The following is a 27,764-nucleotide window of genomic DNA, read 5'->3' on the forward strand; positions in this document are numbered from 1 at the left end:
ATAGAGTGTTATAGGACCGAATTTTAGCAATATAGAAAAAAAAGGTTTTATTGTCTATGATATGGCAGTTCAATTACAGGAGTTGGAATACACATCAAAAACTGTATTTTTTTTCAGAAAATAAAAAAGATATATATTAATACTATAAAAATAACATCAAAGGAATTTGCATACCTACATGTAGCAACTTTACTGAATATTTTCAGTAAATGTTTTCAGTAAAAATGTGTTGTACACGCACGTAATAATATAACAGCATTATGTATTACATGATATATTTTAATTTACTGAAAACTGTTACCGGTATTATTATTAGTATTATTTTTTCTAATTAATTGCCAATTTTAATATCATGCACGTACATGTACATTGTAGAATCGTGAAAGGGGTGGGGTGAAAACTTTACTTTCATAGGCGTCGAGAGCAAATTAAAAGGGGGGGGGGGCTAATTTGAAATGGGGGGGGGGGGGGCTAAACCAATAGACTGGTTGTCCCCCTTTTGCAGTATATAGTCAAATCCGGGTAAGGCAGATGTTATTTTTTGGATAAAATTTGGTTGTTCAAGAACTTGAATCATAACACCCCCTCCCTCCATCCCACACAACACATTTCCGAAATTGAATTTTGAGTTTAGAAAATGTTTCTTTACTTACACTTTGCATGATAAACCATCTAAAATATTTAAGGGTTGTTTTGGGGGAAGGGGAGAGGTGACACTGTTATGAAAATGAGGTAAAATTTCTACTTTACATTTTTGTTAGCCATCAAACTCTTTTTCAATACTCTTTAATCTACGTACATGTAGTTAAGAAACACGCACGCTAACTCTCGATTCCCGCCTACATTTTGGAACCAATTAATTCAATATGAATAGCAATTTAGCCATAAAATCTTTGTTTAATACAAAGAACAGTTCAATGGTAATTGATAAATCGTCTTAATACCAGCGCTAATCAGTAAATTATCCATAATTCCAGCTCTTGAAAAAAGGGGGGTAGACGATATTTTCCACTGAAATCGGAGTTTCAAGCATCACCGTATTTTGAAATAGTCTTGTATATGATTAAATGTTCCTTATATCTTTTCTTATGTTTTGGGCAAATAAATAAAGCATAAATATTTCAACAAAATATTTTGTTTCAGTTGTATATCGCTTTGAAATTGTGGAAAATAAGCATTTTTATCGTTTTTTGTCAATAAACATATGTCCCCCCCCCCCCCGTGTCACATAAAAAGCTTTGGTATGAATTTGTGAAATACTATTCCATATTACCTGTAAAAAGGAATTTTTGTGACACGGGGGGGAAAGATGTTTTAAAAAATATTTTCCGTTTTCCATTGATTTCTATAGTGAAAAACACAAGTTTTACCAAAATTTTAGAGTTATCTCTCTTTGTTTTCCCATATAAGTAATGTTTTATGAAAACCCATATAATTATCTATAAAAAATATTAAAAAATCATCGAATATGTTAACTTTTGAAAATTGACTTGGAGGTAGGCGGGAGAACAATACTATCGTTCGCAGTTCTTTCAATTTTCTATATTAATGTAGGACAATTTTAAGAGTTAAAAAGGTATATAACAATGACTGATTGCCTAATTTAAATGTAAAATATATACTGTATATCAAAATAAACTTTTTGACAACAAAATTCTCTGATTTGTGCTATTCTTATTTCGTGTGTTGTACGATCGCTATTTCTATGTTGTACGATCGCTTCATAAAAAGATAATGTCGTTTACGATCGCCTCGCGGTTGTCAAATTTTCCAGTTAAAATTTGTTTTAAGATAATGTATGTAGTTTTAATTTTAAATCCATTTCGTTCATACTTCCAAGAACCGTTACATAACAAAAGCAGCAAATGTTCTTAGGTAATAACAACAATAAACTATTTCAAAGCATGAAAATTTGATATTTTGAACAATGTCGATTTGATCGGTAGCATTTGCACAGAAACTGTGAGACAAATTTACTCTCGGTAAATCCTAAACTGTAGCTAATTATCTAAACTAAATGTTTGCTAATTTTATTTTCAGCTGGTTCCCAGGTAACACAAAAACATTTTTAAAATGTTCTTAAAACATTTTCAAAATGTTGCGAAAACATTTTTAAAAATGTTTTAATCACGTGATTTTGTATGGTTTTTTAAACGTTTTAAAAACATTTTAGTGAAATATTTCAGCAAATGTTGTCAGAATATTTTCTTAAAATGTTGCAAAAACATTTTTCAACAATGTTTTAATCACGTGATTTTGTATGGTTTTTTAAACGTTTTTAAAACATTTTAGTGAAATATTTCAGCATATGTTTCCGGAACATTTTCTTAAAATGTTACAAAAACATTTTTCAACAATGTTTTAATCACGTGATTTTGTATGGTTTTTTAAACGTTTTTAAAACATTTTACTGAAATATTTCAACAAATGTTATCATAACATTGTTTTAAAATGGTACAAAAACTTTTTCAAAAATGTTTTATTCACTTTAATTTCAATAATTTGTATGGTTTTAAAAAAGTTTTTACAACATTTTAACATGTTTAAGTCGAATGTTATTAAAGTATTTTTCCTGAAGTGTCACTTTTTCTCATTAGATAATGATATATTTATATTTTAAAAGAAATAAACACAAATTATATTTTATGTTTGAACCTTTAATACAAACCCATATTCAGTAGGTTAATCACATTTAAGTTCCATTATCGGTACAAGTTTAACTTATTTTCTTTCAAGTCAGCGGGTTTTAATGGATGAAAACGGCGTCTAATCCATTCACTGAATTTTAAAACAACAGAATCACAGAAATCCTATGTTCACTGTATAGGTCGAACAGAGCTGCGGATCTTAAGTTAGACTTTAGAATCACATACACTGAAAACGCTGACAAGGAATCTGCCCCTCAGAAAGAAAAGCAGGGCCTGTAAAGATAAGGAAAATTCATCTATCTTGTGTATCTTAAGATGATCAATGAAAATATACAAAAAATATTTTTAAATAATTATATACATACATGTATCACAATTTAAGATCTTTCCACTTTTGCATTAATAAAAATTAAGCTTAAAAATATTTACTATGACAATAATATTATTGAATAGTAATAGTATTTACGTACACCTTTGCCTTCACCAAAGGCGGGTCTTTTGAATGTGGGAATTCAAACGGATGATGGAACTAACACCATGCTGTAAAGTAATTTCATTTTGAAATAAACATATTGCTTGATGATTAACATTTCAGAAATACAACAAATACTAGTATTTGAATCAAGGATATAATGTTATTGCCTTAAGTATGTAATATTCAATTCAAATACATGTATAACCTTAACGCTTTGTTTTTCTAACATACATCTGTACATGTATACATGGTATATAATCATCGATCATGCACTAGTAGAATAAAAGTCTTTTTAAATTATCTTTTAAAGTGTTTGATAAAAGAATAATTCTTACCATTCAGAGTTAATAAATCCCGAGGTTATTTTTGTGGTTTATACGATGCAAAGTCTTCTCATTCAAATCGGCGAGGAGTAAGCGCGCACATCTTGTTTACCAGAATTCAAAATTTGGCCTAAATAAGCTGCAAACCACTATACACTGTAACGCGCTGCCCAGCAGGAAAATTGCATAACAAGGTTATCATGACACTGAAGCTGACCAGTGTGCCAATCCCTATCTAATGCCTCAGAGTTAAATTCTGGGAGTGGATCACAAATTTGACGAAGAACAGTTTTAAGAAAAAAAAGACATGAAGATTTTTAAAATTCATTTATTTATATTTAAATTTGTTGCCTATCCTTTCATTTATTGACTTTTTTAACGGATTTTAAATTGTTAATTTAATCAAAAACTTTATACATATTTTTTTTTAAATCAATAAGCCAAAAATAGAAAATATTATAAACTATACCGGAAAAAATCTTTCAATTAAAAAATTACAATTCCTCATTTCAACTTATTCTCTCTCTCTCTCTCTCTCTCTCTCTCTCTCTCTCTCTCTCTCTCTCTCTCTCTCTCTCTCTCTCTATATATATATATATATATATATATTTTTTTTTACAAACTCAATTTTAGGAAAATCGCAATCATACATTATTTGAATTTTTTAAAAAACATTTTAAAAGTAACATTACAAAATGTTGTAGCAATGAAAATGAAGTCTTTAAAAAAGAAAACACATTTAATTGAATGTTCTAAAAACCTTCTTACAAAATACTCCTTAAATTATTAAATGAATTATATAAACGTTTTAGAAACATTTTGAAAATGTTTCCAAAAAATGTTGAAAAAAACTATAATTACGTAAAATGTTTTAGTTGTTGTTAAAAAGGATTATTTTATTTAGTAATCTAAAAAAAACATTTTCACTGCCTAAAATGCCCGGACTTGAACGTTGAACTAACAGCGATATTAAGAATGTTTTAAAAGTATTTTTAAAATGTTTCTTCCAAATGTTTCAGAAACGTAATATGCAATGTTTCCAATTTACAGAAATATTATGTTTCATTTCATGTTTTAAGAATGTTTTTAAAACGTTAGATAAAATCTTTAATATTTAAAAGATATACATACTTTTTGAATCATTCTTAAAACGCTTTAAAAACATTCAAGAAAAGTGTTCCTTAAACAATATTACGAATGTTTTAAAAACATTTTGACTATGTTCCATCCAAATGTTTTAGAAACGTATTCATGCAATGTTTCAGATTTATGGAAAAGAAACGTCTCATTTAATGTTTTAAGAACGTTTTTAAAACGCAACATAAAAATCTTTAATATTTGAAAGCTCAACATACCTTTGAATCATTTTTAAAACGTTTCAAAAACATTACAGGAAAATGTTCCAAAAGGATTTTATCATAAGCTTCTTGAAAACATTTTTAAAATGTTTTAAGAATGTTATAACGGGAAGAGGAAATGTTTTAAAAATATCTTTAAAATGTTTAGACTGAAATGTTTTTAAAAAACCTTTTTACAACACAAATAAAATGTTGTGAAAATGTTTTGTGCTACCTGGGTTACACTCCAGCACATACAAAACTATTTAAACTTACCCCCTACAATACTTTCTTCTTCAATGTTTTGATCTGCGTTGCCGATCGCATCCGCGTTGCCGATCGCGCGTTGACAAGGGTGTTGCTTGGATAAATTGCAAAAATAGCATCATTTCTGATGTAATTTATAGCCTGATAGTACATATAAATGTAAACAATGTATTGGAAATATTTTCAAATTAATCTCTTCTACAATATAAAAATAAATCATACATATTTACTATTTGGATATCATTCTAAAATGTTGATTTTAAGGGGGCCAAGATTGACTTTTATCACATTTAGCCCCATTCAAAAAAAAATTTACTGATGATGCTGAACAAATACTTTATAGTTAAATGTGCCATCAGACCTCCTTTATTGTCTGAGTCTCTCGTAACGAAAAAGTTTTTTATCTTCATTAATTGAATAACTATAAATCCATTTTGAAAAAGAATGCACGTTGGTTTTAAATTTACCCAAAGACACAACATAAGAACTTCAAAATGTGAAGTTTTTGAAGACAAACAACAAAAGGTCAGCTATAAATACACACAAGAATAAAAAAAAAATATGAATGAAGTTTAAATATCGATTTTTGTGTGCAGTGCAGATCTGAACAAATATAATTGATCACTACAAGTAAAATAATTAAAAGGGGAAGAAAAGGGTGCAAGTGTGTGTTCAATCTAGACTGTGTGGAGAAAAATGGCCGATGTGCAGATACCAGTTCGCGGCGAACTAATAAAACCGAGATGTGATGTAAACTGTAAGGAACTCAGACCTGCTTCCCCTTTTTTGTAGGTCCTGTGACCAGCCTTTATGCAGTGATTGTGTAACTCTCAGTCAACACGCTGAACATCAACTATGTGGGATCTCAGTCAGAAGTGGTAGATCTCCATCAGCGTGAATTACAGGAAGTTTTAAACACCGAAAAGACAACTCCGTTTCTAGGGAAAATCCTTGCTGATAGTAAAGAGAAACAGAAGTGTCTTGCTGTTCACACAGAAAATCTCCTTCGCAGTGTTATTAACAGAGAGGAGGAAATTTGTGAAATGGCGAGACAATGGAGGGAGAAGATGGTGGGGAGAGTTATGACGTTCAGAGACACTTATGAGAATTCTTTGAGGAAAGAACAGTCCTTAATTCATGCTTTACTGCATCTCAAAGAAGGCTTCCAGTTCGATTCCGAGGAGAGGAAATTGGAGATCACGTACTTGAATTGCAAAACAAAACGTTTTCTGAGCGATAAAGCATATTTATCAGATGTTGGATCTACTTGCCACTTTGAAAAGGGAACTCTAAATGGTGATTCAACTGATGTGTTCGGAAACATTTCAGAGGTTGAAACCTCATCAGATGCAATTTCGCTTAGTCAAAATGGAGAAAATGAACAGAAAGAAGAGCTTGTAGAAGAAGAGGAAAAATTCCATGACTGTATAGAATTACCAAGGACCTATCAAGCTGGCGAAGCATCTATACAAGGCATCATACCCATAGACAGTACCAGCGTTGTTCTGCAAATCTCCAACACGGTCTATCGTTGTAACATCGACGGAGAAAAATTTTGTAAGTCTACGATTTTGGAATGTGTTCATCAGATTGCTCATATACCTGCTTCTGGAGATATTCTTGCGATAATGGAAGACCAAAAGGAAATAAGACGTATTTCAACATTAAAAAGTAAGGTGATTACAAAGTTCATTAATACTGACCAAACAAAAGATTACTTCTGTTGTCTGACTGCTGGAGGGAAAGAAGCTTACGCTTGTGTAGTTATACATTCAAGTTATATCAATTCTATAGCTAGTCATGTAAATTTATTGAATGATGACGGAGTGATTCTGAAGAAAATTGAAACGTCCACCTCTTACTGTATAAGAATAATGTACTATGATGGATTCTTTCTTCTTATTTCATCCGGTTCTCATCCTCAGGTTGAAAGGATTGATTTAATAAGACAATCTCCAATGATAAGGTATTATAAAAAATATCGTGGATCAGTTGGAAGCTCCCCGGAATTAAGATTTCGACCAACAGACTTGACACTAGATAGTCAAAACAATGTATTAGTAGCTGTCTATAACGACAATGCTATATATCTGTTGGACAAATCCTTGACTTTCCAGAAACTTCTGATGACTGAAGAGGATGGATTACGTCAGCCTACTGCTATTGCTATAGATACCATTGGTTACTTGTGGGTGGGATGTGAAAATGGACAAATACACAGGATTAACTATCAGTATCTCCTCAGTACAAGTAGACAAGAAAGACTGAAGTCAATGCATGTGCCAGTCAATGAAAAAAATAATGAAACTTCTGGTCTTTTTTCATACTTTTCAAACATACTTCCACAAATGAAAATTAAATAGGAGCCCCGTAAAGTGGAGCAGCCCCTTGCAAACCAAGGCAGCATTCGATACTGATCACGATACAAAATACTTCAGTTTCGTATAAAGAACAACTAACACTCCCTACATCTTACTACATCCTCTGTTGCAAAGGTCTAATAAACTTAGTAAATACGTCCATTTTCTAGAAATGAACAACTTTATGGATTTGCACATCACAGATTTAATGAAACCAATACACCAACTTGCACTTTTATAGACTTGAGTAAACAAAGCCATCTCCTTGATGTATAATGTTCCATATTATACACAGTAGTGTTTCTGATGAAATCTAATAATATATAAATACTGAAACTTGCCTAATACTGATCTTGTATATTCCAAACTCTTGCATAATGATATAAACTTTCCTCTCTTTTGATAAATTTATTTATTTAAAAAAAAAATTGTTATAATTGGGAATTTTGCCTAACTGTAACATGGTTAATCCAGGCAATTTATTTGGGAACCAATAGTGTCCAGATCAGCTGACAAGTTTCACTGTACATGTAATTAACAACTTCAATATTGTTGTTTTGATACATATTTATTACATGTCTAATGACAACAAAGTTTTATAATTTTTTCTTTGTATAAACTTTAATCATTATTAATAGCAAAATAACAACATAACATGTACTTCTTAAATTGATCTCTTATTATTAGTCTGTGTCATAACGCATCATAAGAGGAATATTTGTCTGCATTACTTGCACCAACACATACAACGCAATCAAGATTAATGGCTACAAATGATTATTTTACAAAAATCGCTGACACTCATTACAAGACATAACAATGCAGTCCCGCACATTGCAGAAAGCTGAGAGTCTGGGAGGGGGGTCTACTTGGTGATTCCAATAACTCCGCAGGCCAGCCGCCCACCAGCATTACCGGTTGTCTTACTGAGTTCATGACCTCCTCTCCCTAGGTCATCTACGTCTGCATGGATCTATTGAAGAGAAAAAACATAACATACTTATGTTATGTCGACTTGAAAAATGACTTGATTTGTGGAAAACATCAAAGAATTTACATTTCATAGAAACTTCCGTATATACTCGCCTATAAGTCGGTTCTATTTACTGAGGTTGATTTGGAGGGCTTTGCCATTGACCCGCTTATAAGTCGGTACAACTTTTTGCCATAATCATTTGAAATTTTAAATCGATGCACTGATGTTTTAGCTGTCTTTATTAATATTTTTCCAAATAATGCTCATATTTAATTTTAAATCATTAAACATAAGTAATGTTCACTTAAGATAAAAATAAAACTATTAAAATAATTTAATACTTGTACTATATGTAAAATTTTTGAATGCATTAACGATTTAAAATATATATGCTTTGTTCTTCAGTAATCCTCGGAAATATGTAAGAAATGCTACATTTCACGTTCCAGAAAAATAACAATATCTTTGTGACTCGCCTATAAGTCGAAGATAGAGTTTGGGACTACAGTTTAACTCCCAAAAAACTGACTTATAGGCGAGTATATACGGTATGCACTCTATATTATTGTGTGCTCTGATATTCTCTTATTCAAATCTGATAACAATTAGAAAGTGAGAGTTCTTAGCAAAGCTGTATAGAAGTAAAAGGAAGATAACTCTAGGTAGAGATGGCCATGCTGCAGATAAACCCTGCTCCCTCAAACAAGACAAACATGGTGGAATGAGATCCAACTACATCAGAACATCAGGGCAGCATTCAAGATTAGAGCAGATAGCTTAGATTTCAAGGCTAGCATATTGTTCAAGATCATAGGGGTTATTAAAAGCTACATACCATCTATTAGGGCTGGGACGATCCACCGGTGCACCGATGCATCACAGTATTCACTTTGACGATATATTAATCGATTCATCTAAATAAATTTAGTATTACGATACCTGACCGCACTTTTTTTTTTAATTTCCAAAAATGTCCGGGCTTTAGAATTCGAAATTTTATGTCCTTTAGTCTGTATCATCAAGACGTTTAAACAATCAGAAATAAAGTACAAATGTCTTGGTGATACAGAATTCAAAATACAAGCATCAGAATGGCATCAGACACGCCGGATTATGTTAAATCAACAAAAACCAATGGCAGTAAGTCGGGTTTCTGTTGAATTAGTTTATTTTTTATAATCTGTAATGTTCCAAATTAAATGTTCTAAAAAAATATTTAGTTTTTTTTTGGTTTTAAATGTATCGTGATATGTATCATATCGCACCTAAGGTATCGTGATATGTATCGGATCGGCTAAGTTCGGTATCGTCCCAGCCCTACCATCTATAGTATAATCTTGATTGCAACCCTGAATATAGTTTGCCCACTTGGGGACTGAGTACCAGCTAAATGTTAACATCAGAACTTACCACCATTGTTCTCCCAATGATGGAATGGGGACCAGCTAAATCAATCACTTTATCTGAGATGTTAATTTTGGCGACTCCGTCCTCGCCGGCGGTGACGTTACCCAGGTCCCCTACGTGTCTGTCTGCGTCGTCTGGGCCAGCGTGGTCTTTACTGAAGGGGTTAAAGTGTGCTCCAGCACTGGTACAGCCTACAATGAAAGTAATACTGTACATCATTTCTTAGGGCAAATTGATCTTTAAAAGAATAATTTGATCCTCTTTGAAGGAGAATATAGGAACACTTTAAGTCAATATATTATTGAAAAATGAAAATGTAACCAAACCTTTTTTAAATGAAAAATTACATCAGAGTGAAACACTACAAAGTTCAGGCAAAATTGATTGTCTAACATTCTTGCACGTTTTTTTTTTGTTTTTTTTAAATAAAACATATTCTTACTCCACCAAAAGGTTTTACAAATAAATTTTTATTTTCAGAAAAAAAGCAACTGAAATGAAAACTTCATTTAGAGATTAATGTTTCTTGGTGCAGTCTTTTCCTGCACCATGTTTTAAAAAAAACTGTAAGAGGAAAAGCACTTTGATAAAATTTCAAAGGAATCATGTTTTTAGTAGTAAATGTATGTAATACAAGTGTATCGCTTATTCCCTGGACTGTATGCAGCACAAATTTAAAATGATAAAATGTTTTAAAAATGATGGAAAAAAAAAGAAAAAATAATTACCATTTGTGTTGTCCCCAAATTGATGAACATGAAATCCATGCTGTCCTGGAGTCAAACCACTGATTTCACCAGAAACAGTCACAGGGGAACCCGGTGCCTAAAGTAAAGTAAAAATACCAGTTATAGAAAGTGGCTCACAAAGCAAGCTCAATACACTAATGGGTAAGAAATAAAATCTGTATATTTATCAAGTAAATTTACCACTCTCTACCATCGGTTCATACATTCACCGCTGTCATTGGCTAGCATATATCACAATGATACATGTAAACACAAGAAATGGTGTTTGGTTTAACTCATTATAATTAAATTTCTATGTTCATGTCTGAGTTTTGAGATACATGTATTTACTGCATCAATCCAGAACTATCAATTTGGAGCAATCCTGTAATTATCATTTTTTATATGTTATGTAAAAAATCTTGACATGAGTCCACTGCAGAGGTGTCTGAGAGAGGAAAAATGACAACTCTGCATGGGAGATTGCAGTGCTTTACATGGGGTAACATTAGCGTTAATCCTGTAGTCCACATCTTAGACTTGTACATTTTTATTTGGATATAGAATTTGCGATTTGTGCAAAAAATTAATGACAGCTAGTGGGCCATTAAGGTGAGCAGGGGATGACAAATCCCATTGCCCGACGCCCGGGGCTAGTGATTTTTAGGGTTGGGCAAGTGAAATTTTATCAACCACTTGCCCGTGGGCAAGTGACTTAATCAATTATCAAAAATAAAATCAATATCTATGCCAATATTCTACTCAGTATTTTTTATATATATCGATAAATACAGTATAAGTTAATGGTAGGGCAGGCAAAAATTCAGGTAGGGCAAGTGATTTTGACCATGTACATGCCCTTGGGCAAGTGCCTTAAAAATCTATTTGTCAGCCCCTGGTGAGCACTTTAATTTACATCTGTCTCTTTCAACTATATAACATTTGGTACGTCTAAACTCTGATGTCACATGTCAGTTGCATTACCAAACTAAACAGTTTGCAATGACATGTAACTGTGAAGGATTGCAGGTCCAGCAGGTCCAGTCCAAAGACTATTTCTACCTACGTAGCTATTAATAGCTACCTAGGTATTTAAAGCTACCCAAAGTAGCTATTTTTACCTACTTTCTGCTTTACTTGCATTTTGTGGCCAAATGCAGGAACGGCGCAACATGGTGAGCACAAAATTTCTTGATACAGTCATACTGAAGATGGATATGACAAATATTAGGCCAAAAAATTATTACTTTGTATATTAACGATTTTGCATAGAAACTAATGTAAAATTGCCGATTCAGGAAGTCATCATTTTTGGCCAAAATTTTGTTGTATTCATCATTAGTGTGACTGTATCAAAAGATATGGTATTCACCATGTTGCGCCGTTTGGTCTTTGTGCCGCAAAATGCAGAAATTATAAAAAGTAGGTAAAAATAGCTACTTTGGACCTAGGTAGCTATTATTAGCTACGTAGGTAGAGATAGTCTTTGGACTGGACCTGTCCAGCAGTCCAGAGGTTACTGCCCAGGAATTAATTTAAAAGCTCACAGTGACAAACAGCTTGCCAAGAATAAATTAACAAAATTTTATTCTTTTACTGGAAAACCCCAAATGTATTTCTAGCTAAGGCCAAAATAAAAAATACTCTTGTTTCCTGTCACCCGACCTACCCTACATTTTACCGTCCGATCCTAAAAGTTTTTATTACATTTTCATTTTTTGGGTACCTATTTTTCTAAGATACTTAAGTCGACCAACAATATTTACCATTGTTTACAGAACTAATACATCACAAGTGTACAGGATACCTTTATTTTATAAATCTTGATTAACAAACTTGCTCTGTAAACTGTTAACATATCATTTTCTTGTTATTACATGCTATATGTTCTGCATTCATTGAGTTTTGAAAAAAAAAAAATTTTCAAAATAAAATTTTTTTCCGACCTACCTACCTTATTTTTTTTGTCAGGGAACAGGAAACAAGAGTATATTTTCTTTTGGCCTAATATCTAGTTTTTAGTAGTTTTAATTCTCTTATAAATCTATTTTACTTCAGAAAAATCCTTTTTCTAATGCTTTATCACTTTACACGTTTACGGTGCATTTTCAGTGACCTGCTGTATTTTGAAGAAGAAGAAGCAGAAAAAAGTTCTATGTATGACTGAATGTGGTGATTCAGAGGAAATCCTGACTATTCCGTGTGCAACATTTGTGCAAACTCGGACGTTCTAGATACTGTATTTCATATTGCGTGCATTGCTGTTATCAAAGTTACAAATCTAATCACCTCCTGGTTGAAATGGACGGTTCCCGTGACACTGCTATCGCCTTTCAAAACACACACGGCCTTTAATGGAGCTGACATGGCTTGAAGTTAATGAAACACACCGGCGAAATATTTTTATCTTGGCGACGACTGTTAGTGTCGTGTGCAAAACTGTTATATTTTGGGAATGACGATCCCGATTTTAAAACACTGGACGATGAAAAAACAAACAAATAAATAAATAGATACATCGATACGTTATATATCTAAAAAAAAAAAAAAGACAACCAAACTTTTGTCATAAAAAACAACCTGAGTCATGTTTCAGTGAGTAAAATGAACAAGTTCAACCGCGTTTAATTTTTCATTCTTTACACAAAAATGGAATTTGAAGTGAAAAATATATTTATATAGATTAATAAGGATGGCTGCAGAAACACGGTGTAGTACCTAAACGGTTGCTATCAGAAAAAATGCGCGTCCATTACTGCTATCTGAAAATTAAGCGGTTGCTAGTGGAAAAAAATGTACGAAATTGTAAGTAATTTTCTTCGCTGGCTCAACAAAATGGTCAATAGTTCAATTATTAAAGTTTAGCCGCTTGGTAATTCACCCTTACGGAACATTATATACATTTTGAAACTAACATGTATATTTAGAATTTTAGTGAATTAAAGAATTGCTGATATTTAAGACAAAAACTGTCGAAAGCGTTGGACAAATTTACATGCACGTAAGAAATATACTAAAATTGCGTCAATAGTTTTAGATATTCGATAAAAATGAATCGACAGTTCGTTTTGTATTTGTAAATATTATTGTTTATTTTATATCATTGTCCACTTTGGTGGGTTTTTAAAAAGCTAGAGCGTTTTTATCAGTAGAATCTTGTGTTACGGCTACTATTAGACAACGGCACCGGTTACTATCGGAATAGGTTTAAGTTTTCAAATTTCATGAAATCACATCAATTTACATATGTTATGCAATTATAGTTAAGAAAACTATATAAGTGATTGACTTGTCGTGTGTGTTACTTTAGATCATATAATGACAAATTAATCGTATATTTATATGAATGATGCATGCAAATAGTTGGAGTTTGTATGTACATGTACCCTGTACACATAGGCTTTAGAACGGAGGGGGGGGGGGGCTAAGCCTTCCCACTTTTTTGCAAAGATTCATGTCGACATAATATAGGCTCTGAAAACTTGGGCAAATCTTTTTTTTTATTGGTGTAGCCCTCCCCCCCCCCACTTTCAATTTGCTTCCGACGCCTATGGCACATGCACACACACACACAACTGTTTTGTCTTAGCCATTAAATCATGTGACCATTCAATTTATTATATTCCAGCTATATTATTATGCCAGATTGATTAAATTTACGATTTGGAATTTTAAAATATCGTTTTTAATTATCGATTCACAAACCACGAGAGATTATTTATCTCAAATTACGCAACATACCTCTACAAATCCAAACATAAACCTACAAATTAGCAATCTCTACATCTGATTTTACAAAAAATTAATTACTGTACATGTACATAGGGTAAAGCACGTCGAAGGTAAAAGGTGGGAGGGGTAGGTCTGCTCCTCTTTCCCCCTTTGAATAGAATTTTCTGTGATTTTTATTTTTAAATTATCTTTGCTGTAGTATTGTTAAAGACTTCCAGAGTCCAACAATTATAAATTTAATGAAAATATATTAAGTCAATTTACAAGAAATTTGACAGTATAAAGAAGTGGAAAACATCAATATAAAAACCACGCTTTCTCAGGCACGTAGCATCGTTTTTGAAAGGGGGGGGGGGGCAACCTGAGAAATTTTTAATACTTACCCCCCAAAAAATTAGCAAAAATAAAAAAAAGGAAATAAAAAGGAAAAATCCTATTTCGGTGGGGGGGGGGGGGGGGGGCAACTTTTTTCAAGGCCAGCTTCCTTTCAATTCCAATTTTTCCCATCTTTCCTTGCTATAAATGTACTGTGGTAAAAAGTGGGGGGAACCATCTTTTCAATGGACATTCTCTGTAGTGAAGTGAGGTTGGCGAAAAAAGTGGGGTGGGGGGAGCTTGTTTCTTTCTTATCTATATGATTTAAAGAACTCTTTAAATCCCTAATTGGACGATCGGGGGGGGGGGGTCGATGTTTTGAATATTACATGTTAGTCGTACAACGAACCAATGCATAACCGTACTTCAAAAAAAAAAATATGGATTTAGAAATACATGTATTTGACAAGGCTTACGTACTTTAACTTTTCTGTACATTATACATGTTTAAGTGTTCATGTAGGCTACACAAATCCCCAAAGACTCTAACGTAATCTTAAAGGTTTTAAAAAAATGATTTTAATTGCTTGCAAAAATATATTATACATGTATGCTATTTCAAATTGATTTACGGGTCCTTGCCTAAAGCTTTCTTTTTGATTTGTGTAGCAATGTTTTTCGAAGATCAGCTCTACTTTGCAAAAATACGATACATTCGAGTTACAGATGCGCCCTCTCCACATTTTGTTCCAAGCATAACAGGTACCTTTACCTTCTGAAATGTTAATTGAAAGGCCTGTTGACTTTCTTCCAAGCATAACTTTTACTATATCGAAAATTTTCATTGAAGCCCCCCCCCCCCCGTCCATTTTTTTTTATTGCAGTATAGTCAAAGAAGGTTAGGCGGTGGCGCGTGAGAAAAAAAGGTACTTAAAGAAGTTTGACAATTTTCCTTTTTTTCCATGTCAGCTTTTTAAAAAATTAATTTGAATTTTTCTGCCCCCCCCCCCGCCTTTTCAAAATCGAAGTTACACCCCTGAGTTAAGTTGGTAAAAGTCAACTGCATATATAGACATCTTATTTCACATGCAATTTGAGTTATTTAAAAAGTATATTTTAGACATTTGCTGCCATATGTTTGTTTCATATCTATGTTAATAAGGAAAATTTTCAAATAGCAGCCGATGCGATGTTTTCAGTTATTAACCGGTGCAATATATGCTAAGACTCTGATAGCAACCGTAACTTTAAAAAATCGTGTTTTATCCAAAAATCTCTTTTAAAATACACTTTTCAATTTGTTAAAATTATTTCTAAGAATTATAATAGAATGACGCATCTTCAAATACCAAAATTCCCACAATCTGAATAATGGATGATTTAAAAAATCATGAAAACTGGGTATTTATTGACTTAAGATTTGGTATAGGCTTCGGAAATTTTACTAATTCTAAATTATTAGAGGGCTATTCTGCAAATTACACATGACAACATCTATAGAAATACCTTACTTGTTCCGTGCACCCGGACTTTTCAGAGACTATCTTGATTAGGGGTCATGATTTCACCGTTTTACAACTTGTTCTAAGAGTTTTCTATGGAACGCCGTCACTGCCTTATAGCAGAACACAACAATAACATTGCGTCAACCTTCCATTACATAATGTCAACTCTATATGACATTTACTCACACTACTATTACATTGTGTCAACCTTCCATTAATTACATTATGTCAACTCTTTATGACATTAACTCACACTGCTATTGCGTTGTGTCAACCTTCTATTATATTATGTCAACTCTTTATGACATTAACCCACACTACTATTGCGTTGTGTCAACCTTCCATTATATTATGTCAACTCTTTATGACATTAACCCACACTACTACTGCATTGTGTCAACCTTCCAAATACTTTATATCAACTCTTTATGACATTTACTCACAATACTATTGCATTGTGTGAACCTTCCATTATATTATGTTAACTCTTTAAGACATTATCCCACACTACTATTGCGTTGTGTCAACCTTCTATTATACTATGTCAACTCTTTATGACATTAACCCACACCACTATTGCGTTGTGTCAACCTTCCATTACATTATGTCAACTCTTTATGACATTTACACACACTACTGTTGCGTTGCGTCAACTTTCCATTACATTATGTTAAGTTTTTATGGCATTAAATCGCACTTCAATTACATTGCGCCAATCTTCCATTACATTATATCAGCTCTTTATGACATTAAGTCAAAACAATTTTATGTGGTGTAAAAATGTTTTTATATAATTTCAACTCATTATTACATTATGTGCACTCTCTACTATTTGGTCTAAGTAGTTCATTACATGATGTGAATTTATCTTTAATTCAATATCAAGTCGCAATAACACGGTGTCAGAATTTCATTACATGATGTGAAAAAATTGTCAAATGTGGCCAATTCTTTACTATATTGTGTCATCAGTATGCTACATGACGACGGGAATCTATTACATGATGTCAATTTCCCTTACTTTTTGACAAATCATTATTATGTTATGCCATTGTATCTTTACATTGTATCTAAAATGCTTAGCCTCTTGTCAGTATATCTTAGAATATTTTTCTTTAACAATTTCGTTTTGTGTTTTTAATATTACATGAACATATGTTAAACATGCAAATGATTTAAATTAAACATATCAAATATTAAATTATACACAAGACTTAATTAATCCTTAATTAAATATCAGGTTAAATTTATAAATAGGATCATGTTCCCGTGGAATCTTTATTGACGATTGTTTTTTTTTAACGTCGAAATTCAATGGCCGTTAAATCTCATAATTATCGCAAATCAAATAGTATGTGTCATGCAGCAATATTTTCATTTTTATTTTGAATTATTTTGAAAAGTCCTAAACTTCTGATCTAACTACAAAACACTGTCCTAAGTTTTTTATCAGTCTTTAACCCTCCTTTAAAAAAAGTGTAAACACATCGTATTTCATACGTGCACTGGTGGATGGGTGGGGAGAGAGGGGAATCTCGCCCTCCCATCTTTAATGACCAAAATATGCATGAAATTAATCAATTGGTTTAACTTTGTAGGACATTGCATTAGTTTCACATAAAGTATAACTGAAATAAGTTGAAACGTTAAAAACTTAAGCCTAAGAGCCTCCAGGCTTTCACCCCCTGGTCCCCAACTTAGACACCATACCGTCCCCCTTATAGCTACTCTTTTCAAGAACTCTAGATCGCCACTGATATTTGCCTATGTTTACTGAGGCATGGTCAATTGATTTCAGTGAGGGACTGGTAGATTTCAGAATTCTAGTCCTGGAATGGTTGAAAAATGACTCATTCCAGTGACGTTGCTTCGTTTTTGAAAGTTGGGGGAAGTTTGTCAGCCAGAAAAAAATCACGTACAAGAAAAAGCAAAAAAAAAAAAAATGTCCAAACTCGAAAATCCTTTGTCGGGTGAAAGGGGGGGGGGGGGGGGGCAAACGTCGATCAGTCCTAAATAAATTTCCAAATATACTACATTACCCATATACTTCAGCAAAAAGTGGGGCAGAATTTCAATGAGCATTTTCTATGATAAAGTTATATCGGAAAAAGAGGAAGCCAGACCCCCCCCCTCATATAACGTGTCTGTAATTCGTCCTAAGTAATCAGGACCCCCCCCCCTTTCAAACTCGTGAAAACACGGTTATCAACTTTGACATAATGTAAATGTATTTTACAGCACGTAATGAACATTTCTAATCAACATGATAAAGAATTAACACAATGTAAAGATAGTTTTAAATCACATAAGAAAGAGTTGACATAACGTAATTATATATCCACATCACGGAATGGAGTTTTGACATAATGTAATAAAGTGTTGGTATAATATGGAACGCCGGGACTGTCGCCATAATATATGTACACATTATGTTAACAGACCTTTTTACATCACGTAATAAAGCACTGACATAAAGGTAAGATGTTTTCACCTCACATTGTGATGACCTCGGCGTAAAATAAAGATACATTAACATCACGTAATAATGCTTAAGAATAATAGAAATATACACTCACAAAAGGGAATGGACTTTGACTTAACGTAATGATAAATTTAATCATAGAACAAAAGTAAAACGAAATTAACTTGACGTAATGCAATTTTGACCTAACATATTAAAGAAATGAAATAATATAAAGAAACATCCACTTCACGTAATAAAGTTTTAACACAATGTAAACATATTTTCACTTCACATAATGAACTTTGGACTTCAAGTTGTAAAGTGTGGACATAATGGAAGAATGTGTTTACTTCATGTAATGCAGCATTGACATGATGTAAAGATATTTTTACATCACCCCATAAAAAATTGACATAACGTAAAGATATGTTCACATCACGTAATGATAGATTGACATAATGAATGCATAGTTTTATGCTATAAGGCAGTGATGGCGTTCCATAGTTTTCAACATATTTATTTCTGCTAGCAGCCGTACAATTTTCGAATAGCAACATTGAACGCGGTTTTATTCCGATAGCAGCCGTTTAGGTACTACACCGTGAGAAATGAAGAATTTCGGCGAACATTACAATTTACAATTTCTAATGTTCGATATAGCCTACAGAGAGAGTGACAGTTTAACGCGAAAATGAACGTAACAGATGACAAAATGAGTGACGCGCATTACGTTAACAATGAAATGACGTCACAAAATCGTTACTTGCAAAATGGCTGTTGCAACATCATTAGTTACAAAACGTATCAGTGAGAAACTTGCTCCGTCTAAGGCACTGCAAGACGCAAAGGAGAAGCTAGGTCCTGTTTACTTTGATGCCAAGCTCGTGGAATGTCCCCAGAATGCCGTGGAGTTGGCGAAACTCCTGAATAATTTAGATGAACTTGACAAACAACGTATGAAGATTCTAGACGAAGCAAAGAAAAGCCAAAGAATTCTACTCCAAACACTGCAGTCTAGATACACTTTTTCAAAGTCGTCACCCACGCTGTCAGCCAATCAAAGCATTCGTGACATCAAACTTCCACCTCCGGGATTTCGATATCATGCCAATGGAGATCCTAAATTGTCATTACTGGAATCTCGGGGAGAAAGTCCAACCCCCCAGGGAACAATTTTACAAAATATCAGTGAACAAGATGACGTATTGCTAAAGCAGACGTTCATTGCATCAGATAGTAACCTACATCAACTACAGAAATCGCAAAATGCTGAAGAAAAATCGGCTGATCTTGAGGAAGAAATTAAGGAAGTCGAAAATTTGATAAGGGAAATTGAAACAGACCTTAAGCGGAGTAAGATTTATGTGCATGATGTTGGTTCTGCTCGGGAGAAAGCCATGTCTTTTCTAAGAGCGCATTCGCAAGGAGCAGATGCTTTGGCTAAAAGTATCTCCGAACCCCTGTCCTTCTCTAAACCAAATGATAGGTTTCCTTTTCAGCCAGGGACATCAACATTCACATCGAAGAAAAGCTCTCCAACTGTAAAAGAGAGGCCAAAATCTACATCACATTCCAGTTGCATTGCATGTCAGTATAAACTTAAACACTCTAGCGAGGATTTTAAACGTTTAACAGACAATATTAATGGATTAAAATTCAAAAAATGGAATATTTCTCCAAGTGGCACTTTGGTCAAATCCCCATCTTTGAAGATACCCGTTAAATCTTCGATTTTACAGTGTAGCAGTTCCTCTAAGTCTAGAATTCCATCTTCTAATCGAGTGACTTTCAACCTGGACGAAGGCACCAAAAGTGAGGCCCGGGTTAAAACTAGACCGAAGTCGTCATTCGATTCCAAGGGGCTCCACAGAACAAACTAGTGGCGCTAGGTTGACACAGAGTGCTTTATCCTACAGAGGCAGGTCGGGGTCTGCATTGTTTGACCATCGCTCGGTCATCGAGGCATGGAAAGAAATTACGGTAAGAATGAACAAGTGAACGGGGATTTCTTTTTGCCAAAAAAAATTATTTAAGCTCATTACTGCTAAGCTCATTTGATTCAAATTAAGTGATGTTAAAAAATTCATTTCAGGAGGAAGAAACTCAACATTGTAACGAGAAAGTTAGAAGGTTCCTTGAATCTTTGCAGAAACATCCATCATGAACGAAAATTAATGGATTTCTTTATACCAGTTTAAAAAAGAATGAAATAAAAAGATGAAAATAGTTAATACATGTATACACAAATTATTTTTTCAGTGCATATATACTTTTTTACACGCATATAACATATACACATTTTTACTGACTAAATTAATTGTGCCACAAACAGCAACTACTGAGTACTTTCCAAAGCGCTATCAAGGGAAATAGGGGAGACGGGGAATTAGTTGGTGGGGGCATCCTCATACTGTCAAGGTCTTGTGGTTTGCTCGGAACTATTCTGCGTTAGAGGCTTAAAAACGATAACAGGCTTATTTGTCTTGTCTTTATGAATAAAAAAATCCCAACGGCTTAAAATCATTTACAACTAATTACACCTTTACATTCTACATACGGGGTTCACATCTCTCAGTTGATTAGATACGCAAGAGCATCCTCTAAGTACGACAATTTCTAAAATGGGGTAAGTTTTTGTCAAACAAGTTGAGGAACAGGATTATCAACAGTCTCGTTTAAAGTCGATCGTATTATTGTTAGTGGTATAATGGTCGATACAATAACATTATTAGCAAATTAAACTAGAGGTACTGTGAGCAATGACCTCACTAAATGATACCCCGCCTCTCTTATGGTTATAACTGATGACAAAGTCCATATTTTGCTGTGGCCGGGAAACCCAAAATACATGTCGCTTCAAAAGGTAAAATAGGAGGTGCACAATTGCAATATATAATAAATATTCTGTGAAAGTTTCATTAAATTTCACCCAGTAGTATAATAGGATTTGCGGATAAGAGATGGGTAACCTAAAGCGTAACAGATGGACGGACGTACGTACAGACAGACGGACGGACATACCGATTACAGTATACCCTCCCGCTTTTCGAGCGGGGGGTATAACAATCTATCATTGAGTCAAGTGTTGACTGGGTTTTTTCATACAGGTCTGTCAAACCCCCATTTACGCAATGAAATGTCTATAAATAGTATGCGGATTTTCCCGTTATATCCCTATCATGATATGGAGCACACAGCGGGCGTGACCGCTCGGTAGGCGATGTTTTCTCCTCTATGGCACATGATCCCATCTGTGCGTGGTGATTACTGGGCAATTATTTGATAAATGTTATGATATGCTTTCAAAACGTGTGACATGCAGCTAATTTTCATTCACTCAGGTAGTGTTTTGCCAAATTCAAATCCATACTGACTGTCACTTAAACTCGTACGTGACAATTTTATTCATGTGTTGTGTTTTTTCTTAATTTGTAACTCATGACTAACCTATAGTCATGGGACGTTCAGGAAGCTTTTAGAATACATGACATAATAATTTCAAATCTATAAAAATGCCTTTCAAGGGCACTTAACGAAGATATTTGTTTCTTAATTGGTGAGATATTAGTATTTAAACAAAAGAGATACGTCATATAATGAAGAGGGGAAATACGGAGTCTTGTGAATGCATACATAATTTTGTTCATATGAAATGGCAAGGTGTCACATTATAAACTTACGTAAACAAGATAATTACACAACATTTAAATTTTGAAATTATCAAGGTTTTAAAATAATATCCTGAGCTTGTCCTAAATATTTGTTAATTTCTGCAGGTCACCGATTTTACGTTTTTATGTCTATTTTGCTGTATGTCTGTCTAATAAATTATCACGCTAAATTGAAAGGGGTTTGTCTGATAATTATCACATGCTTGAAAGGGGTACAAATTAAGATGGAATTATTTTTGCAAATCAACTAGTCATGAAAATCGGAAATATTGTATACAATCTGTTCAGCAAATGATAAGGTTGTTGAATGCTTTGTTTCTCCGGAGGATATTTTGGATGGAAATCGTATGTGCTCAACACATCATGCTGAGTTCTACATCATGGCTAAATGCATGCATTTTAAAGACTTTGTAAAATCTTTATCGACTTCAAATTACAGGTGTAATTAAATTATGACATCAAACTTGTGGGGACTTGACCATTTATCTAATGAAACTCTAAAGTGCATATTTTTAAAAATGATTAAAAACAGGCATGCACACTAATTAATTTTGTTTTTCTGATTAGCACCAATAAAAAGAGTCTTGTATAATTATATTCTTCATAATTTTAAAATTATACGCCTTGGGCAGTATTTATGAGGTGAAATATAACTAAATATCATTTATTTAGGGAAATGAGGCCTAATTATACTTTGTTATGCCAAATCGTGAATTTTATTTTAATTTAATACACTAGAAAGAAGCATACGGAAAAATTCAGTTTTGACGCACCCCAGTCTATCTGTCAAATTGACCCACCGAGCAGTCGCAGGTCTTCTCATTTTTCTCCGTGTTCTTCTTGATTGTTCTACATGCTCTGTCAAATAATTGAATTTGGTTGAAATTACTGCGTTTTTGAAGGAGAAGTTGTCTTATTTTCTATACACTAAATAATATAAAATTAAATTATAAGGAATAAAGTTAATACCTGTAGTTACCCAAGTTATACTAGTGTAAAAAGGGGGAAGATACATTTTAAGGAATAACAATCAATAGATTGGACAGTTACTGGCACATCCCCACGTATATGACTTCATATTATTTATATCCCGAAATTAAAATGGGTTATCATTATATAACTTGAATGAAAAAATCTGTTAATGTTCATAAAAATTATGGTTTTAAATAGGGAATTACACCAAATTAAAGGTGAGATAGTGAGAGACTATACATTCGGTGACAATAATATTCCTTATACAAAAAAGTTGCTTTGTTTTTTTTTTAAATGTATTCATAGATATGTTTTTAAAATTTTCTACACTTGTCATATATTTCATTGAATATCCCATTTTCCATTTCTTCTCTTTTTTTTTCATTTTTTTTTAAATTTTAAATTTACTCATAAAACCGGCAATAGTTTAAACTTTTAATCCTTATGCTTATTTATCAAACTTTTTGTGTAATTTACTCTAGATGTGTTCAATATATCTGTATTTCAAATGTTTTGTACATGTTGTATACGTATGAATGAAAACATATACCTGTTTGTAGTGGGGTATACGGTGTACCTTGTACCTTATGGAGAAGACTTATACCCACTGTCTAAATGATTTATATGTTAATAAAAAAATTAAATGAGAGAGAGAGAGGTGGGAGAGGAAAGAGAGAGAGATGGTTTGTGTAAAATAGCCTTGATCCCAGATCGATAAAACCACATCATGCTTGGGCACCGGTCAGCGATCTGCAATAATAATGATCTAAAGGTCTCAGGTGTGTATTGAAAAAGACCAACTGTTTATATTTATAGTTTAAAATATGTGACGCACTTAGGATCGAATCGTGCGTATCGCTTTCTGGCGAGTCTAGAAATATTCTAACGAGTCACGATTTTGGCCGAAGGGCTTAAAGCGAAGAGCGGCGCGTGTAGAATATTTCTTAAGCCTTGTTATGCCGCGAGGCTTTGGTTAAAGGTAATTTTGAGCTGAGGTGATAACTTCTTTCAGCGCTAATTATATTAGGACATTGCACTTCAATACGTTTAATCAATTGGTTTAACAGCCTAATACTTGCAATATTCCTCTGCAAAGTTTTCAGAAAGTTTATAATTTCATATTGGAATATAATAATGATGAACATAAAGTGGTGTATCAAAAGTTTCACATGTGGATTTTTTATTTGAAAAATTTGGATTAGCATGGATATAAATCTTGGTGAGTTATTTTATTTTTGAATCCTAAAACAAGATTATCAGTCCTCTCCTTTATAAGTTTTATTTGATTAAATATGTACGTAATTTTCGCCCCTTTTTATACTCTGTTATGAAGGGGGGGGGGCATCCGATGGGAAGGGGGGTGGGGGGGGGGGGGTAAATGTCAAAGTTTTTAGTTGCTTGTTTATGCAAGTGTTCAAGGCAGGAAATGAAAATGGACTAACTACTATACTGAATTAGAAAATTTACATAAACTGGAGATCGTTATAAGTAATTCGGTGTGCCTTAATTAAGTTATTAGATCCAAGTTTTAGCTACAGACAGTAGCTCGCCATGCAGTCATAAATTGGGTTGATCGTCCATCCCTATTTTTTCAAACCGCCGAGCTAGAGATTAAAAGATGAACATGTGATTAAACTTTTTTATTATGTTAATATTTTATGTTTGTGGTATTTTTTTTCCAATTTAAGGTCATAACGAAGTCGGGTGAAAGGGGGTATGTACGGTACATGTTTGACAATACGTCAATATCTCTTATTTAAATTAAGCAATTTTATCAAAAGAAAGACGCATTTAAAAACATTTAACATTAGAGTACATTATTATGGAATCAATGCCACGGGTGTCACGACAAATCGACCACAAACAATGAGAAGTCTTGAGAGTGAGCACGATTATGATAAATTATCTGGTGGTTTTCCCGCACGCCCGCCACTGACAGGTGTACATCTAAGTGTTTCTTTGCATCCCGTTGGCTGTCCAGGCATGCTGCTATGCACGAATAAAGCCAGTTATATTATATATTATATTATATTAACGACGGCCACCAGTCCCGTAATATACGCGTGTTCTCAAGTAATATCAGGTCACGATCCGCTGATGGAGTGTGTTATTATTAAAAAAAATAATTTATTTGTTTTTTATTGTGATATGATTATAATAGATTTATTACTTATATATCAGAACACCTGCATGAATATTGGGATTATTTAAGAGAATAATGAAATATTTTTGGTATTTAAATTAAAGGAATTTAGGTAGGTATAACTTATATACTGCAATTAATAAAAATGAAAAACATTAAATTTATATATAATTATACTTAAAAAGCCGTACAAATAATTAATTCAGTAGTCAAGCTCACATGGGCGAAATTTCATCCGCTGAGACTTTATCCTGGATCAGACCCCCCACAGTCTGACTAAATCCATTCACTTCTTTGTAGTAATTTAGTACATTAGTCTGACTTGACCATGCATTCTGACATATCCATCATCTATGGATGGGTGTTAAAACAAACAACTAAAATATTAATTAAAAGAAAAATTTTATATAACTGTGTTGTGTGCAAGATTACGAAAATTTTTAATGCAGAAAACACGTGTCTCTGTTTATGTTTACAAATTAACTTGACCTTTTAAAAGGGCATTTCCGGCACAGAGCGCCATCTGTTGAACGTTTAAGATGTCACGATTTTAGAGATTTAATACCGATTCGGAAAATGAAAGGATTCTTTGGATATTCCTTAGTCTATGATGACTATAGATATTTTTATGTCGATAAGGCAAAGGAATCGTTGATTGAAGCGTACAAAGATCGGATCTATCAGGCTTTTCATGTAAACATCACCCCCTGTCATGACGAAGATAAGCTGTCTACGAAAAATGCATGTCATCCTCGGACGAAAATGGCACATCGAAAAACATTAAAAAGGCGAAAGTAAGTTTGACCTCACGCTATATAAAATAGTGAAACTCTAATATTGTAAAATTGCTCTGTAATGTGGGGGTCTATGTGGGTTTGGGGGATTGTCACTGATTCTCAGATTCCCATTGACCTAGTTACAGGTGCAGTACACTTCTTACTCATTATAGCACTGCTGACGTATTTACTGCGATGTTGTATTTATATGCTTTTGGGGATATTAAAAATCCCTGGGAAAATTACAATTTGGTGCTAGCTTGGTATTTACTTGCATTGTGATTTGTCATTTTTTAAAACAAAATATGTGGTAAAATATAAAGGCCCTGACAAATATTCTTCTTTAACTTCTACATGGTGTAGCTAAACTAGCTTACAAATTGAAAAAGGCATAATGTTTTGGTGTTTGGGTGATCTGCAAAACTAATGTATCACCTCGCATAAAGAAACTCTTCACTGTCGTCTTGAAAGTTAATTATGTGTGTCACAGAGAAACAAAGTGGTAGAGGAGGTTTTCTAATCTGCGTGTTTTGTTGGCCTAGCTTTTTAATCTGTGACAATCAAGAGAATGTTATTATGTGGTATTTAATTTTTTTCCTAATATTTCCCCCCCCCCCCCCTAAAATTGGTTCCTAGGGCCCGAGTTAAAATTTAGTACAACTACATGTATCTTTGCTAAAATGAAAAATTAAAATCAGATCCTTTTCCCTACAAGATTGTACACAAGGATCTGAAGAAACCCCCTTTAGGGTCATCTCCTTGTGTAGGATCTATGTGAGCGGATCAAGGGATCTGATTTTAAGCAGTTTGTGCTAAAAGTGATTAGTAAATGATTGAGTGTGTGAAGTATTTGATGATACATTCTTACTGTATGCAGACAACTCTTTATTCATAGTACATTACATATATACAGTGACAAATCCATAGTCTGTTTGGGCTTTGGCCACCTGAAGTTTCTCTATGTTGTCCAATAGTCTGGCAAGGCACAGGGAAGTCATTAAATCATTAGTCTTTTTAAAGTCTTACATGATCTTTTTCTGACAGTTTGTAATGGTAACCTAGGCATGTATTGATTCAATTTGGAAAAAAGAGTTGAGAACAAATTGATTTCATTTATATAAGATTTCAACATCATTTTCCCATTAATCCACATTGTAAAGAATCTGCATGTATTCATTATCTAACATATGAGTGTCTTATAATCTTGGATATTGGACACTTAATCGGCCTTTTTCATGCAGTTATATACTTAAAAAAAAAAATTCGGGGATGTATTTTATTCAGGTGTTGGGAACAACATTTAAATAATAATCATAATAATTTTTAGAAAAAAATGAAAACTTCTGCTTAATTGTTTCTGACATATGCATGATAAACATGTGCATGTATATTATATATTATGTATGTATATTATAATTTCAATAGGTCACTTAAACTCACTTTTTGTTTAAATTAATTGGAATTAAACAAAGAAAAAATTATAAAAGCTTTTGAAGGTAAATTCGGTATATATACCAGTTTTATAACTTAATTGTCAGAAATGAGTAACAGCTAGAAACCATAGAGCCACAACACACACACCCATCACCAATCAATCAACACATTTGCCCCGGGGGTTCAACGAGTGGCCCAACCCTTTAAAAATATTTTTCTATCTTTCGATTG

At 33.3% G+C, this 27,764-nt stretch overlaps 1 protein-coding gene, 1 long non-coding RNA gene and 1 pseudogene across 2 annotated transcripts; 1 reads left to right on the forward strand and 2 right to left on the reverse strand.

Annotated features, from left to right (window-relative positions):
• Nucleotides 1-2,674: 2,674 nt before the first annotated feature.
• LOC134248973 (uncharacterized) lies at nucleotides 2,675-3,741 on the reverse strand. Its single transcript, XR_009988175.1, has 3 exons — nucleotides 3,459-3,741; nucleotides 3,119-3,188; nucleotides 2,675-2,921 (listed from the first exon to the last, which is right to left on the reverse strand). It is a non-coding gene; the product is annotated as an uncharacterized LOC134248973 (long non-coding RNA).
• Nucleotides 3,742-7,959: 4,218 nt separating this feature from the next.
• Nucleotides 7,960-12,973, reverse strand: LOC134248971 (superoxide dismutase [Cu-Zn]-like). Its single transcript, XM_062731350.1, has 4 exons — nucleotides 12,811-12,973; nucleotides 10,522-10,618; nucleotides 9,797-9,984; nucleotides 7,960-8,383 (listed from the first exon to the last, which is right to left on the reverse strand). The coding sequence occupies exons 1-4, from the start codon at nucleotides 12,886-12,888 to the stop codon at nucleotides 8,276-8,278; spliced, it is 471 nt and encodes a 156-aa protein (XP_062587334.1). The 5' UTR covers nucleotides 12,889-12,973; the 3' UTR covers nucleotides 7,960-8,275.
• A 6,295-nt stretch (nucleotides 12,974-19,268) lies between these two features.
• On the forward strand, nucleotides 19,269-20,762 carry LOC134248974 (uncharacterized; annotated as a pseudogene).
• Nucleotides 20,763-27,764: the final 7,002 nt, after the last annotated feature.

The sequence above is a fragment of the Saccostrea cucullata genome, unplaced genomic scaffold (genome assembly GCF_032062105.1).
Source record: "Saccostrea cucullata isolate Sc308-1 unplaced genomic scaffold, CSIRO_AGI_Scuc_v1 ctg6460, whole genome shotgun sequence".
Taxonomy (NCBI): Eukaryota; Metazoa; Mollusca; class Bivalvia; order Ostreida; family Ostreidae; genus Saccostrea; species Saccostrea cuccullata.

What these genes read in the sequence shown, in the direction of transcription:
- LOC134248971 (XM_062731350.1), bottom strand. Translation starts at nt 12,888, where the DNA reads ATGTCAGCTCCATTAAAGGCCGTGTGTGTTTTGAAAGGCGATAGCAGT. An exon ending in ATTTGGGGACAACACAAATG is followed by an intron (nt 9,985 to 10,521) that starts GTAATTATTTTT and finishes CTTTCATTGTAG; the next exon opens with GCTGTACCAGTGCTGGAGCA. An exon ending in TCATTGGGAGAACAATGGTG is followed by an intron (nt 8,384 to 9,796) that starts GTAAGTTCTGAT and finishes TCTCTTCAATAG; the next exon opens with ATCCATGCAGACGTAGATGA.